The 15,689-nt window shown below is 37.8% G+C and overlaps 1 protein-coding gene across 1 annotated transcript in view; it reads right to left on the bottom strand.

The window, feature by feature from the left end:
- LOC122804604 (extracellular tyrosine-protein kinase PKDCC-like) overlaps positions 1 to 9,215 on the bottom strand; it is a 103,371-nt gene extending 94,156 nt beyond the window's left edge. Inside the window, exon 1 of the mRNA XM_044074566.1 lies at positions 8,538 to 9,215. Within this exon, the coding sequence (XP_043930501.1) occupies positions 8,538 to 9,146 (609 nt within the window). The 5' untranslated portion in view covers positions 9,147 to 9,215. The remainder of the gene's footprint in view (positions 1 to 8,537) is intronic.
- Between the last annotated feature and the right edge of the window lie 6,474 nt (positions 9,216 to 15,689).

Raw genomic sequence — 15,689 nt, 5'->3', positions numbered from 1 at the left:
ACAGTGACTGTAACATGTAAAAAGGAGGTGGTGTTGCCATCATCTACCCCAGTACCCTCAAAATCTCACAATTTACAGAATCTATTCCTCAATTCCAAAATACCTAACTTCTGATCTCATTTCTAGAAATCAGCTACTCTAAAAAACTTTGCATTATTGTCCTACACACACCCCCTGGAAATAACATACCAGTGTTAAAAGATATCCTTTCTTGGATTTCCTGTACTATAAAAAATGAAACTATTATCCTTGGCAACATGAATATTGATTGGGCTTCCATTTCCACTAAACAATTACCCTCCAGCATAAATTTGTTTCACTTCACCCAATTAATCTCTACTACTACTAGGTGCAACAACAGAACCAATAACGGTTCCATCTTAGACTGGATTCTTGTCTCAGACCCCTCCAAGTAAATAACTTATGGCAGCATGTACAACTCCATTAGTGACCACCTCTGTGCCTATACTGTCCGAGCCTGTTCATCCTATCTAAAGTCCACAACATCAGACTTGTCCAACACCTATTAAAATTTAACCTCCACACATTTAATAGCATAATGAATACCTTTAACTGGAATAGTCTTAAAACTCTTCCATTGGAAGATGCTCTGCTTTACTTTAATAACTCCTTTCTAAAAATCTTGCATAGCCTAGCTCCTACCAGAACCAAAAGAATCAAAACCAACCATGCCCTCTGGTTAACAAAAGCTACCAAAGAAAGCATGAACAATAGGGACAAAGTTTGGAAACTCTGGCTTAAATTTAAGAATCCTTCCAATCTCATTCATTACAAACAGCTCCAAAACCAAAGCTAAAAACTCATCTTTAAAGACAAACAGCAGTACTTCTGGAATCAGCAAACAAATACAATAAATAACCCCCCAAATGGTCTGGTCTTCCATCAATAATTTCCTAAACCCCGGCACCAAACCCAATCCCTGCCCTCATCCCGACATGCTTCCTGAACAAATAGCCAGCATCTTTAACTCCTACTTTATTGATACTATTACTAACATTACAGCTACTTTTTCTTTACTTCTCCCAAATAATACTATTTCTACACCCTCCTCTACTTCTCCCCTGCAACACACCTTACCTCAGAATCCTCACAATACCTCAAATATTTTACATCATTCCTCTCCAAGCTTCAACCCCCCCCCCCCCATTTAAACTGCACACAACAATCTTCCCAACCAGAATTTAATCTCTCTCCCATCCCTACCTCCTACATAAAAGAACTCCTTCTGAATTTAAAGCCCTGGTCAAACTCAGCTGATAGAATTCCTGCCAAATTTCTTAAATTTGCTGCTGACACAATAGCCTTTCCCATTAGCATTCTTATTAACAAATCTATTCAAAAATCTTCTTGGACCTATCAAAAGCATCTAATACCATTTATCACTCTATCCTCTTCTCCCAGCTTTCCAATATAGGACTATCCCCTCAATCATTTACTTGGTTCAAAAGCTATCTCTCCAATAGACAGCATGCTGTTAAATGGCAGAATTCTATTTCTCTTTACCTTCGTAACTCTACAGGTGTACCCCAAGGCTCAATTTTAGGCATTGTCTAGTTCAACATCAACAATCTTCACCAAGCTATCCCGCATGGCTTCCTAGTCCAGTATGCAGACGACTTCACTACAGTCTGCTCTACTCCCAACACAAATATATTACAGCAAACTACTCAAGCAGCATTTTCTACTGTGGAAACTTGGCTTCACAAAAATCACCTTTCTTTAAACGCAAAAAAGAAAAACTAAACTTATGATATTTACTCCTAAAAGAAATACACCTATCAATAAAGCTGACCTCAATATATTCTCTCTTAACTCTACCAAAATTTAGCTAGTAACCCATACTAAGTTGTTAAGAGTAATAATCAATGAAAACCTTAAATTCGAGCTGCACATCCAAAATAACATAAGACTCGCAAAAAACTTGGCATACTCTACAGACACAATGAGTTCCTCTCCCTAACAACTAAACAAGTATTAGCACTATCTTACCTGTTACCTTCTCTAACCTATGGCGCACCTTTACTAACCAACCTGCAATCTTCCTTGAAAACAAAATTCGAAACTTGTTATAACAAGACTGTTTAATTTGCTACAAACAGTTGACATTTTACTCATCGCTGTATTGCCCTAAAAAATTTACAATGGCTTGAATTCTCCCACTACCTATTACTCCTCCAGCTCACAACTACACATAAATTCATTCATAAACCTCAAGACTGCCCTGCCCTTAGTTCACTACTCACCTTTTACAACCCACTTAGGTCTCTCCGATCTGAACACTGACATCTGTTTCAAGTTTATAAACCCAAATTACCTGCAGGTGAGCTATTATATTCTCGGGATATTGTCAAGATATGGAATAACCTACCTACATTTATCCATGCACAACAAAGCCCTTCTAAATTAAAAACTACACTGTCCAATCATCTCCTCTCCAGCTGGACATGTAACTGTTCAGTTACTTCCTCTGCCATTACTTAATTCCACTAACCAGTATTAAATCTGTTTTAATCTAAATCGTGTTCCAAAATTTTGCTTTCTTGATAATTCCTAACAAACTTTTAACTACTTAATTCTTCCTATTGCATTCTCTTAACTCCCTAACCACTTTTCACCCTCTTCTCTCCCTTATTACACTTTCCTTCTACCTCTAACTTCTTCCAACTCTCCTATCTGTTTCTTTTCTCTTTTCTTCTACTGTCCATCCTACCCACTTTTCTCTCCACCATCTCTCATCTTCCTTTCCTCTCCCTATATATACCAACGTAGTCCCTTATGTTTTCTCTCTACACATATGTTTTATTGTTTATCCAATGTAACGCTTGAATTTTTATGCATTCCTTGGTGGTCATAATCATATAACATTGACCTATTTTGTTTTTGCCTAGTACTGTACCATGTTAAGTATTCTCTTTACTATGAATATGTCTAATCTTCCTGTTGCTATAATGTTTTAGCAGCTTTAGCTATTTCTCCATATTTTTTTATTTATATAATTTTTTGTCATTTCTTTTATGCAATTTTCTTGATCTTTTGACCTTCTTTTTGAAACCTTTTTTTGAAACTTGATGTAAGTCTTATTGTTACTTGGAGTTTTTCTTCCCGGGCCTCTGCTGAAAATGAGCTTATTTTGGCCCAGTGGACTTTCCTGGTAAACAAATGCCAGTAAATAAATAATAAATAAATAAATGTAAACCCATTTAAACAATCAGTCTTTCTTAAGGGGCAGAAGAATCACCAATGAAGTTAGCAATCTGTAAATTCCCAGAATGCAATGCTGTAGTATGCTTGATAATCTGCACTTGGCAAATGGGCAATGTTTAGTTAAGTGCACAGTTTGACTACTAACTGTAAGCCAACCTGCAATTAAAATATTAATGGAAGATTATATGAAGGTGTTTACATTTTGATGTACAAGGTCTCTATTACATGTTCGGAGAACAAGGTTTCTATAAGCTGAATCAGTTTACTGTTATAATGTCTAGTGTGCCTTGTGTGAAAGTGAAAAGTGCGATCCTCAAAATGCAGATATACCTTTAAAAGGCGTGTGAAATGTCGACCCTGGAAGACCGACTTTATTACGGCATTTGACACTATGCAGTCGACCTTTACACTGTTGGCATATGTAGTATGCATTGGATCGAGTACATAATGTTTCATATTGAGACCGCGGGACAGTGCAGATCAGGAGATTTACCCTTTTCCACACTGTACTGTGATCTTAGAGTTGGAATATATAAGTGGCAGGGGGTGTGGGGATGCAGCCCCTCATGGAGGGGAGTGCAGGGGGGCTTGCCCACCCTGCAAAAACATTACTGTCAGTGCTGTGCATTATGGTCTGTACGTCCTGCTGCAAAGGGGACAATGGACTTCAGAAGTCGAATTTGACCGCTTTAATTAGGTTGCCAATATTCCAACCTAATTCATATTCTGAACATTGAACATGTAAACCTCATTTTTGAATGGTTTACATTATGATGTTCGATGTTTTAATAGTAAACCACTAAATCCTTTCTCAATTTAAGCTAGTTATATAAATGCCAAGTTTTACAAAACACTGAATTTTAGAAACATAGAATGTACTGGATGCTGCTCTAGGTATTAGAATCATCTAATCAGTCCATTTTTATTTGCATATGCACTACCGTTTCATCTGTTGAAGTCTTTCTACATTCTCACATACATGTTTAGAATATTTTGAAATGTTTTCATGTTATATTTCATTTTTTATTATCAGTAAAGAAAATTTACAAAAATGTGATTCAGTAGTTCTTACGTCTGCAAAATATAATTTATTATTTTCTTTTATACTTGTTTACCAGGAAGGTCCAACAGGGCAAAAAGCCCTTTTCAGTAGAGGCCTAAGTAGAAAAGCTGCAAGATAATTATCATACAAATAATAATAACAATATACAGCACAGAAATGACATATGCCAATGTTACATGATAAGGTGAAATAAAATGTGAAATCACTTAATTTAGTTGTCAGTCATTGAAAAGATACAACATGTATACTTATTAGGGAAAAAATTCATTAAAGGGAACATCCACCAAATGAAATCCTGTCTGTCAACGATGAATTTTTAAGGGTCTAGACCCTATTGTAATCACTGTTTTAAACTTATTAATTTTAATGTGCAGGAGATAGAACATACATCATTCAATCCTAGTGTACTATAGGCATATGTTCTAATCGGCCACATTAGTTCACATTCCTCCAATTTTAATCCTAAAGGGCCTCCCCTTACATCATACGGAACCTGGTCAATGGCCCTAAATAGACATGCATGGCCTGGCTGGTTCTTCACATGCTTTGCTAAAGCATTTTCCATCTTCTCTTTCCTGATGTTATATAGATGTTTGTACACCCATTCCCTAAGCTTATGGTCCGTCTTGCCTATATAGAAACTAGGACTATAGAAAGTAGGACAAGACTGACCATTCATTTGTATTTAGGGCCATTGACAAGGCTTGAATGATGTATGTTCTATCTCCTGCATATTAAAATTAATAAGTTTAAAATGATTTTTAATAGTATTTTTAAAGGTATTTTTCCTTTAAAGAAATTTGTTTTGAAAGAAATGAGTTCATTAATTTAATTTTAAAATAGATGCATTGTGTTGTCATGTGACATTTTATCATGTGATTTGTGAGAGTATTTAATGGTGTTTCAAAGTAATGTTTAACTGTCTGAAGAAGTTGGGTTATTAAAACTTGACGAAACCGCTAACATAATTACTTGTATCTGACCGGTTTTTTGCTTCTATTTTTTTTTTTGTTTTGTTTTTAATGTTTTGGACATTTTGTGGCTAGTCAGCTGAAGCAGAGCCACAATATTTTCAGGTGGTTTTGGAGTTGCATTTTGATTTTTTTGTGGTTTCCTACCTTTGCTGTTAAGCCCACTCACTATATAGCACTACAACTCTCTACTGCCAAGGTGATATCTCTTAATTAATGATCATTCCAAAGTCTGAAGCAGACAAAACAGAAGAAAACTCTAGAGCTCTATTAATTACTAAGTACATATTATGCCTTCTGTGTCCATCAAGGTATAGTTCAACAATATTCTTGCTATATACAAATTATCAAATGTTTTCCAAAGCAAATAATCTGAAATAACACTATTAGCAATAGCAATGCAAGCAGGAAACCATCCATAATTCATGGAATCACATACTAAAAATAAAAACTATACATTAATTCATATCTATATCTTGATATATAGTAGAAACCTGGAAACATATTCTTGGAGCACAAGAATTGTTTCTGACTTACAGCTAATATAAATAACAATAAAAATGCAGTGCAAGCAGAAGATGGTCTATGATTCATGGAGTCAGAAACTATAAAAAATAAAGAAATAAATAAACTAAACATTTGGTTACATTTAATTGGGATAATAATGCATTCATCACTAGAACTGTTTTAAACATTGCTAAATTATTTTGAGAAACTGTTACAGTTGCAATGCTCTGTACAAGTCTTGGTTAACATGGGCTTTTCACAGATGTACCTTTTATACTGCTGAATCTTAAATTAATAATAATAATAATAATACGCATTAAAGACATGAAAATATATTCACTGCATTAAAATATTTAAATATATCTATATATACAGTATCTATATGTGTGTGAGTGTGTGTACATATATATTTATATATATATATATATATATATATATATATATATATATATATATATATATATAGTTCCCCTCCAAAACATCTAAAACCCATAACATCGAATTTCTTAACATCTAAAATGTGCATCACAACATCAAACACTACAAATTCCATGAAAATAAGACCCCCCCACATATGACGACACAAACTAACAAACACACTTTTTACTGCGCCCCTGCACACCCCATGTGGGGGGCTCTGCCCCCACACCCCCCCGTAAATTAAATATACCAACTCCAAGATTGCACTACAGTGGGAAAAAGTTAATTTCCTAACCCCACTGTATCACGATCACCATAAAGAATGTACACATAATGTCTATATCACTGAATTATATAGCCCAAAAACACATACAGAGTGGCAAAATAGACACTATATAAATACTAAAAATTCCTACACTATATAAATAATAACTATAAAAATAAAAACTACATCTTATAGTGAAACCACAAGATTAACAGATTAAACTATAACATTTACACATTTGATGATACATTATTACATATTATACATTTTAGATGTTATGAAATTCAACATTATGGATTTTAGATGCTTTGATTTTAGATGTTATGGGTTTTATATATATATATATATATAAATGTATTTATTGTCAACGTATTTACCAGCATATATTTTATTTTAATCTATTTATATATTAATGCATTTATGACTTTATTCTTTATTAACGGGTAAGTGGGGACTCTTTTCACTCGTGTGTGTGTGTGTGTGTGTGTGTGTGTGTGTGTGTGTGTGTGTGTGTGTGTGTGCATGTACACACACACACGTGCGCGAGTGAAAAGGGTCCCCACTTACCCGTTAAAGAATAAAGTCATAAATGCATTAATAAATAGATTAAAATAAAATATATGCTGGTAAATACGTTGACAATAAATAAATTTGTGAATTCTGACAACCAGGACTGTGCTGCTAGAGTGGTTAATAACACGTAGCTGTGAGACATTACTCATTACTCAGTTGTCATTCTAGCTAAAACTTAAACAGGAATTTAAAAAGAAAAATAGTCATATCCTTATTTGCTGCATCTATACCACAAAGAAATTCTGAACATACTTCTGAGGTACTGCCAAAGGTTAAGGCCCAAAAAGAGCAAGAAACCACTTCAAAACTCTATAAATCCCCTAAAAACAGAAATCCTCTGAGGCACTTGTCCTGGGGCAGTGCACTTTTTATGACCTTTAAACTGTTCCCTGTGGGTTAACCTGTCAACTTAAGCACACAAGAGTTAATATTTAAATGTGAACCAGATTTTGTGCACAGTACTGTCCCTTATGCTAGCTGACCTCTACCAGGAATGCAGGGATTTTCTTTCATATAAATTATGCTGCATAGCAACGGTTAATAATTTATTTCTAATTCTAAGGGCACTACTTATATGGCATCTGCAAACTGACCACTATTTTAACCTGGGGAGCTTATATAAGTAAGCTTAAAAAGAATTATATATTTTAAAAGTGTAAACCACTAATTCTGTACACGATATTTCATCAATAGGGAGACTCTTTTCAGCAATAACAAGACTGATGCGCGAAGCCTACTATCATACTCGGAAGGTGTAAGCTATTTCTAAGACTGCAGACATAATGTCGTAGGGTGTCCTACAATTTTTAAAGTGTGCGTTTGGAACGATCGTTACAAAAATGATACTGCAGCTGGGGAGGGGAAGAGGTGGGGTGCTTTTACAAGAATTCCAATGCACATCACCAGGAGTTAAAAGTTTCTCAGATTCTAGGGCATCAATCTTCATTAAAGCGTTCCCTCCCACTGTTTACTCTAACGCCAACTAAAATGAACTGACTGCCTTGCGGGGTCAAGTCTACTTTCCTTGAGACTTAAGTGTTAAAAATAGCAGTTGGTTTTCAAGAAAGTCATCATAACCCCCATTGACTGATTTATTACTCTCACGCAGCAGTAAAAAACTGGAGCACGTTTCACAGACAAGACGTGGCTCCCCAGTCCCCACTTCAGATATTACGAAGCGCAAAGATGACCTTTATCTTGTCACCCTTTTTAATCAGACGTGCACGTTATAACCCAGAAAGTATGAATTCCTGCCCCCCACCCCTTTAAATATGCTAGGTGGAGTGCCTTTGTAACCACTCTTTCAACTAACGTGAATAAAGATTGTTCAGTCCTTAACAAGTCTGCTGCCCGGACACTTCTGCCACAGGCAGCAAAGTGTCAATAATACCTGGGTGACCGAGTTCTGCAGCAAATAGCGCATGGCGCAAAAGGGGTTCTAACTCCAATCCGGAGCTAAGTATTCCGCGTCAGGGATGCAGATAAATGAATGAACAAATAAAAATAAACTTACACTGATAATGCCTTGGTGCTGTAGTTTCTGAAGCAGAGTCACTTCTTTTACAAGTTTATAAGCCGCTAAACGGTAGCACCCATCAATATTCCCGTAACGTTGCACACAGCGCCTCATATCTGTGCCTTCTACATTAATGGATTTCAGTGCCACTGTTCTCCCGTCTGGGAGAACCCCTTTGTACACTGTCTTCGTGTATCCCGATCCAATTAATTCAAGACTGGAGACGTTACTGAGGTGATCACACCCCAAAAGCTGTACCCTGTTGTCTCTGGCTACATCATCCAGAAGTTCCACACTCCCAAAAAGTGCTGAAGTGGTGCGTGGGCTTGCACCTTCGTCCCCTAGTTCCTTCCCGTTCACTCCATATGTGAGCAGTTCCTGATGCCTTTCCCAAATTTCTTTTAGTAGCCCGCATTGCTTGGGGCGTAAGAAGGAAAGGAGTTTGCCGTTCATCGGCCAGCCCGAGCACGATGCTGCAGCGGCCACAATTGCAATGCCCATCACAGTGACGGTGGCAACGGAGAGCGCCGTGCCAACCAGAAGTATGGTGGCAGTACTTGGGGAGCATCGCATTGCTGCAGTACTCGAGGGATAGTATTGTTGCATGGTGTCAGCATAGGATGAAACAGCACCCAAGGAGCGTAACGAGGTGAATCAGAGAGCAATACTCAGATCCCCGCCTCTTACTCCACCCACGTAGCTGAAACTTTTTGATTTGTGGCCACTACCCCCTCAGCACACCATCATCGTTTTATGATGTGTGATTTGTAGTGATGACCACCTTTTCAGTTTTACTAAACTAACAGATCAGATGCCACACTTAATACACTTTCGCCAGGCGGTTAACTTAATGAGTTACAATAAAATGATTACTTTCATCACCATCGCCTCTGCCTGCCAGTAAGCAGTGGCTGGACATCTCACTTACTGTTTTTTTATGGACAGTTTAATTGTGTGTCGGACAAACCAATAAAAACGTTCAAAATCCAAAAGTAAAGACTGATGAAAGACTGCGTACAGCCACTGATTTCAGCGTAACTAAGTCATCTCACTTTTAACATAAATAAACTGACTGACAGGCATGTAAGGACTACAAATTTAAAGATGTAACTCAAAAGTGACTTTTAATCAGAGTCACTAGCATTCAGGCATGGATGAGGTCGGTTCGGTGACTGCAGGTAGGGTTACCACCTGTCCAACTTTGCGAGGACAGTCCCTCTTTGGGCAGTTGTGTCCTGCAAAAAAATTGAAAAAAAAATGGTAAATATCCTGAGATTTTTAGGACAAAAATATTTCCTGTATTTTCTTTAATTGATGCATAAAACAGTTATTTTGTATCTGAAACACTTAATTGTTATAAGAAACAGAATAAGCAACTCAAATGCTACAAGAATAAGTTTTTATTTTGGCAAAAAATGAAGTTCATTCATTTGTACTTGCCGTGGATATGTTTTGCTCTGCAAAATCTGATGTTTCTACAAACAATGACCCACTTTGGGGATTTGAAAAGGTGGCAGCCCCAACTGCAGGTAGTCACTGAATTCAAAGTATTTGCACCCCCCCCCCAAGCGCAAGCACACACACACACACATCTTACATACCTGCATTGTCTTATTTATGAAAACTATAGCATACCACCCATTTCAGTGTAAGCTAAACTCAGAAAGGAGTTTTGAGACAGCAGGCTTACAGTTTAATAGGGTTAAAACTGGACTCTGCTTCACATGGATGGGGAGCCTAGAGGAAACCCATGCTCTGGAGCAGGCTACTTATCCATGTAAAGCAAAGTCCATCCCTTTTCCTATTTAAGTGTAACCTTGACCAAAGGATGGAAAATCAGAAATTCACCTTTGGTCTGGTCCCCATGTCTCTGAAAGTCAGCAGCAGACAGTAATGTTAGTGAGGACCAGATCTAGTTGTTTGTTTCTCTTGTTGGGGTTTGAACAATTTGTTCCAGGGCATTTGAGTTAACAAAGTCAAAGAACTGTTGTACTAGTGAGCTAGGGCTACAATAGGTTTCTCAGTTGGTGGTGGTATTATTGAAATCCTCCAAGACCAGAGCGTTTGGCAATATTTGGATTGACTCCAGTTTGGTCAAGTAGGCTTTGTACACATCATGATCCTTGGAGGAGGAATCTATAACTAGCTATGACTTGAATGGGGGTCTTACCCAAAGTAATCTGAACTTGGAGTAACTCCATGGAGTTGTCCAGTCTAACTAGTCAGGAGGTGAATTTATCTCTAATATAGATAGAAACACTGCCTCCTTTGTTTCTCACACATTTGCTTTGCTGTCTGAAGGTGTTGAAGGCATTGTAGCCTTGCAAGGTCAGGGTACTCTCTGAGGCCTTGAACCAGGTTTCTGTCACTGCACAGACATCTACTTCCCCCAGTGATAGACGTGCTTCCAGGGTGTGCAGTTTTTGATTTAAGCCCCTAGTTTTTAGTAGACTAACTCTTATTTTGTTATAGTTGGCAGTTTTCATGTCAGAAATTTTGTTTTCAAGACCTTGCCTAAAAAAGGCACCATGGGGGAGGCAAGAGCCTTTGCCAGCAGCCAAAAGCCTAGTGGTGCCAGATGCAAACCATCTCTGGCAAAGCAGAGAGGTTTGTTCACCATGTCATCCCAGGCTGACAGAAACTGGATCCCCTTTGAATGACACCAAAAACTAAGGCAATTATTGAAACTGATCATTTTTTTGTTTCTACTGTGACATCATTCTAGGTGAGGGTAATATGCTGCTCAAGGCTAGGGACATACCTGTCTGGGAGGTTTCCTATCATGTTGTCAAACTTTTAAAAGTTTGAACATCATATGGCCGACACCATATGATCGAAATTTAAAAAGTTCAAATGTGTCAACGGAGACCCCTATACAGTGTGGCAATGGAAGTTTCCTATTATCTGCACTGTAGTGTGATATCGGAGTTGGTATATTTAAAGAGCGTGGGGGAGTGGGGGTGCTTGCCCCCCTGCTTAAGCTTTCGGTTCTATATTAGAAGATCAAAGTTTCAAAACTTTGAATGTTCTAATATCGAAACCTATTACGCGAAAGCTGAAAATATCGAAGCAACATAAAACTTAACTTTTTCCTAGGGAAAGAATTCTGTTATCCATTTCTGTTGCTTTAGTATTTTCAGTGCTGTGGTGGAAAGTTACAGGTCGGGTTCAGTGTGCAATTGAGTGCTGGTTAGGGTAGTTGTGGGTTAAGTATGTGTGCAATTGTGTGGACGTGAGGGTTAGGTGAGTTAGGGTTAGGGTGCGGGTTAGGTAAGTTTGCGATTGTGTGGACGTGAGGGTTAGGGCAGGGTAGGTGAGTTAGGGTTAGGGCGCGGGTTAAGTATGTGTGCGATTGTGTGGACATGAGGGTTAGGTGAGTTAGGGTTAGGGTGCGGGTCAGGTAAGTTTGCGATTGTGTGGACGTGAGGGTTAGGGCAGGGTAGGTGAGTTAGGGTTAGGGTGCGGGTCAGATAAGTGTGCGACGGTGACGGACCTTAGGGTTAGGGTTTGGGTTAAGGTAAGTGGATAGTTAATGGTGTGTGTATAGTTTAGTGTAGGGTTAGGTGTAAGATTTTAGGTAAATGTGTGTGGATTGCTGTTTGTTTGGTGTGCTTGTGTTGTGTGTATGTGTTTTGGAACAGTGAATTTTTTCCCCTAGGAAAAAAATTGCTGTTCTGTATGTTCGATGTTTTCAGCTTTCGTGTAATAGGGTTTGATATTAGAACATTCAAAGTTTTGAAACTTCAATGTTCTAATATAGACCCAAGCTTTCAGGTAGGTTTTTGTTTTTTGTTTTTTTTAATTTGATTTTCGAACTTTTAAGAGTTTGAACATATGGTCTCAACCATATGGTGCTTGACACATACTCGGAGAGCTCAATCATGTCTGTCTTCATATAGTCCAGTGAGGTACAGCTCAGGTCATTCACTCCAGCATGAGCTATGACAGAGTCATAATGGTACTTGTTGCCGGGAGACCTGAGTGCATGCATGATCTGATGAATCCTGGCACCTGACAGGCAGCTGACCATGACTGTCTCCTTATCTCACCTGGTGAGTGAAACATCTGTGTGTCTCACTATGAAGTCTCCAATAACAAGAAAATTCGTTTTTCGAGTGTTACGTCTTAAGGGCTTGGTAGGTGAGACACTGCTGTAGCTATGAGTCTTGCGTGCTGTTGGAACTGTGTTAGTTTTAGCAGTCTTTTGTTTTGGAGGTCCCTGGTGTTTCAGTAAGTGTTTTGAGAGAACCTCCATGTACGTTGATTTATGTTTTGGATGCGTACTATGTGTATGAGTAGTGGTACTATGTGCATGAGTAGTGGTGGGTGAGTTGACAACCTCTTCAGTGTTACTGTTTTGAGTGTGAGAGAGCAGGAATTCAAAATTATTTGTGAAGATAACTAACTCTCCCATAGAATAAGTTGAGAAGCTTTCCCTTAAAATGTCAATGCACCTCATATGAACTTGTCTATATTCTCTTCCTTTTTTAACTTTTCCTTTCTTGTCTTATCTTCAGTACATCTTCAAGATTATCTCTACTAAACATACTGTATGATCAACAATCATATGTTGTTACTTGCTATACTTTTAATTGTATGTCTAAACCACTGTGCTTATGTAAATATCCTACACAATCATATGTTATTATCTGCTATATTTTTATAAGTGAATGTGTACACCACAACACTCATGTAAATGTCTTATGTATAGTATGTTAGTAATTGTTCTAGAGCTTTTTTCCCCGGGCCTTTGCTGAAAATGGACAGCTCTGTCCAGTCAGACCTCCCCGGTAAACAAATATAAAATAAATAAAATAAAATAAATAGATAAGATGCATCTCTCACATTCTGTACTAGACTGAGTTATAAGTAGAGGGTTGTCAGTGTACAGCAACTACCTCAGGAAACCAAAATCAGTAAGGGTGGCAGGATAAACAAAGGTAGTCCAACTGTCCATAATGCTAGGTTTGAAGAATTGTTATCACAAAGGGGAGACCTTTCAGGACTGATCTAGGAGGTGCTTTGTAGATGGGTATTTCTGATGGGGTTTTTGGCTGGTGGTTTAATAGGTCACAGCTCAATAGCAACACTTCTTACATCGGAGAAATACTAAAGATGAGGACTGCATTAATGTACTACAGCTGTATCTAAGGGAAGAATTGTTGAAATTATCTGTCCAGCTATGGCAGTGAGCAATGCTGTACGATGCACAAACAAGCAGAAACCTGCTCAAATGCAGGGCTTAAATACTAGAAGCTAAAAACTTAAAACTTTTAAAAAACTCAACAGAGTCAGTGAGGGTGTTACTCCAAGATATAGACCAATCTCCCTTCACCAGACAGGTTCCAATCAGCACACTTCTCTCACAACCCAATCAGCACACTTCTCTCACAACAGTGCAGAAGGGCCCCTTCCAATCTAAGACAGCTTGGAAAATGTGCTCAGAATACAACTGAAACTACAAACAGACCCAGATGCAGCAAACCCATATCTGGACTATGCTACAGCTAGCTTCTTAGCACACAGGCCAACCATGTGAATGACATATTAAAAGGCAATGCATTTAATTAAAAGTACATTTTCTATTCACATTTGGAATGGATTGTAGAAAGGCAGCATCCTCATTAATAATTTTGATATGAACGTTTTGTGGAATTATTCTTAATGCAACTCCAGCTGACAGTGTATACAATGCATATCATGTATATGCTTCTTTTATCATAGTAAATAAAGACACAAATGTCCTTTTCAGGTCACTAAGTGTTCCTCTGGACCTTATATCCCCCCATCTTCAGCATTTTTGGCACCCAAATAACATGTAATGTGGATAAAACTATGTGTTGTTAAAGTATTTTCACAGTGAACTTTATTAAAGAACGCTTTACCCTAAGTTGCTGATTAGCATTTCAGCTATTATTTATATTATTTTTAGGCTTGATAAGGCAAGTGTAAATATGCTTCATGAATTAGCAATATATGTAGGATATTTTATGAGTTAATAGGTATGAAAAGTGCAAGAGGATGATTATAAGTTTATTGTGTATGCTCATTATACTTTTAGATTCTGTTAAACATGTCACTCAACAATATATTGACATAAAATGCTGTAAAATTGTTCTTACTTATCATCAGTAGCGAATGTTAATAAGTCATAACAACCTCTGTTGACAGTAGCGAATGTTAATAAGTCATAACAACTTCTGTTGACAGTAACGAAAGTTAATAAGTCATAACAACTTCTTTTGACGCTTGTTATAAAGACTATGCAATAGCACACATTGCTATGCACAACTTGTTTGTCTTTCGGCTTTTTCCCGGTAAGGGGTCATCACAGCGGAACTCTGGTCCGCTAATGATTGGCAGTAGATTTAGGTGACAGCTCGACACCGAAGCTTTAACGAAGGCATGCCCATTTATCCACGGATGTCTTAGGACATGCAGACTCCACACAAAAGGCACTCCCAGACCAAGCCAAGAATCGAACGGGAGAACCTCTTGCTGTGAGGTAGCAATGCTACCGCTGTACCACCGCGGCAATCAACTGAATGGTTCAAATGGTAAAGTGGGACTTACCCATAAATTATGACTTGTACTGCAGTTAATAACTAAGAATGCAGCAAATACCAAATGGTGTACCTTTCATCATCTTGATTTATGAGCTGTGTATACAACTAAATAGTCAATTTAAAGATATTAGGGACATACAGTAACAGCAAACCATGAGTAGGGCTGTAAATGTGCTTAAAACAACCAACAATTCAAGTTGATGTCTTACAAGTAAAACATAAAGCATACAAAAAATTGTTGTGGGAGCACTACTGGGCATCTAAAGCTTTCTGTTAACAATCACATGACACACAATTCCAGTAAACCAAAGCAGCAAATCCATATATGGGTTTATTAGACTGCAGTAACTACAAAACTATGTTCTTTGTATTGATCACTGATGCATTAGCCTTAGCTATATGGTTCATAGGTTCATAGGAGGGTACTAGGCTAGTGGCCCTAGAACCCTTACAAACCTAGCCATGTTAATCCTAAGTTGCCCCAGTTTTCCTTTGTTAGATGGACATAATTTGCAGAGTGAGTCTATGATCAACACAGACTATCCCTGTCTATAAGGGACATGTTTGCCACCCCTGGAGTGAA

This window comes from Protopterus annectens, chromosome 6.part0 (assembly GCF_019279795.1).
Source record: "Protopterus annectens isolate FY-2018-M chromosome 6.part0, PAN1.0, whole genome shotgun sequence".
Lineage (NCBI taxonomy): Eukaryota > Metazoa > Chordata > Ceratodontiformes > Protopteridae > Protopterus > Protopterus annectens.
Note: the sequence above shows the minus strand (reverse complement) of the source record. Positions and strands in the feature narration are given on the sequence as shown.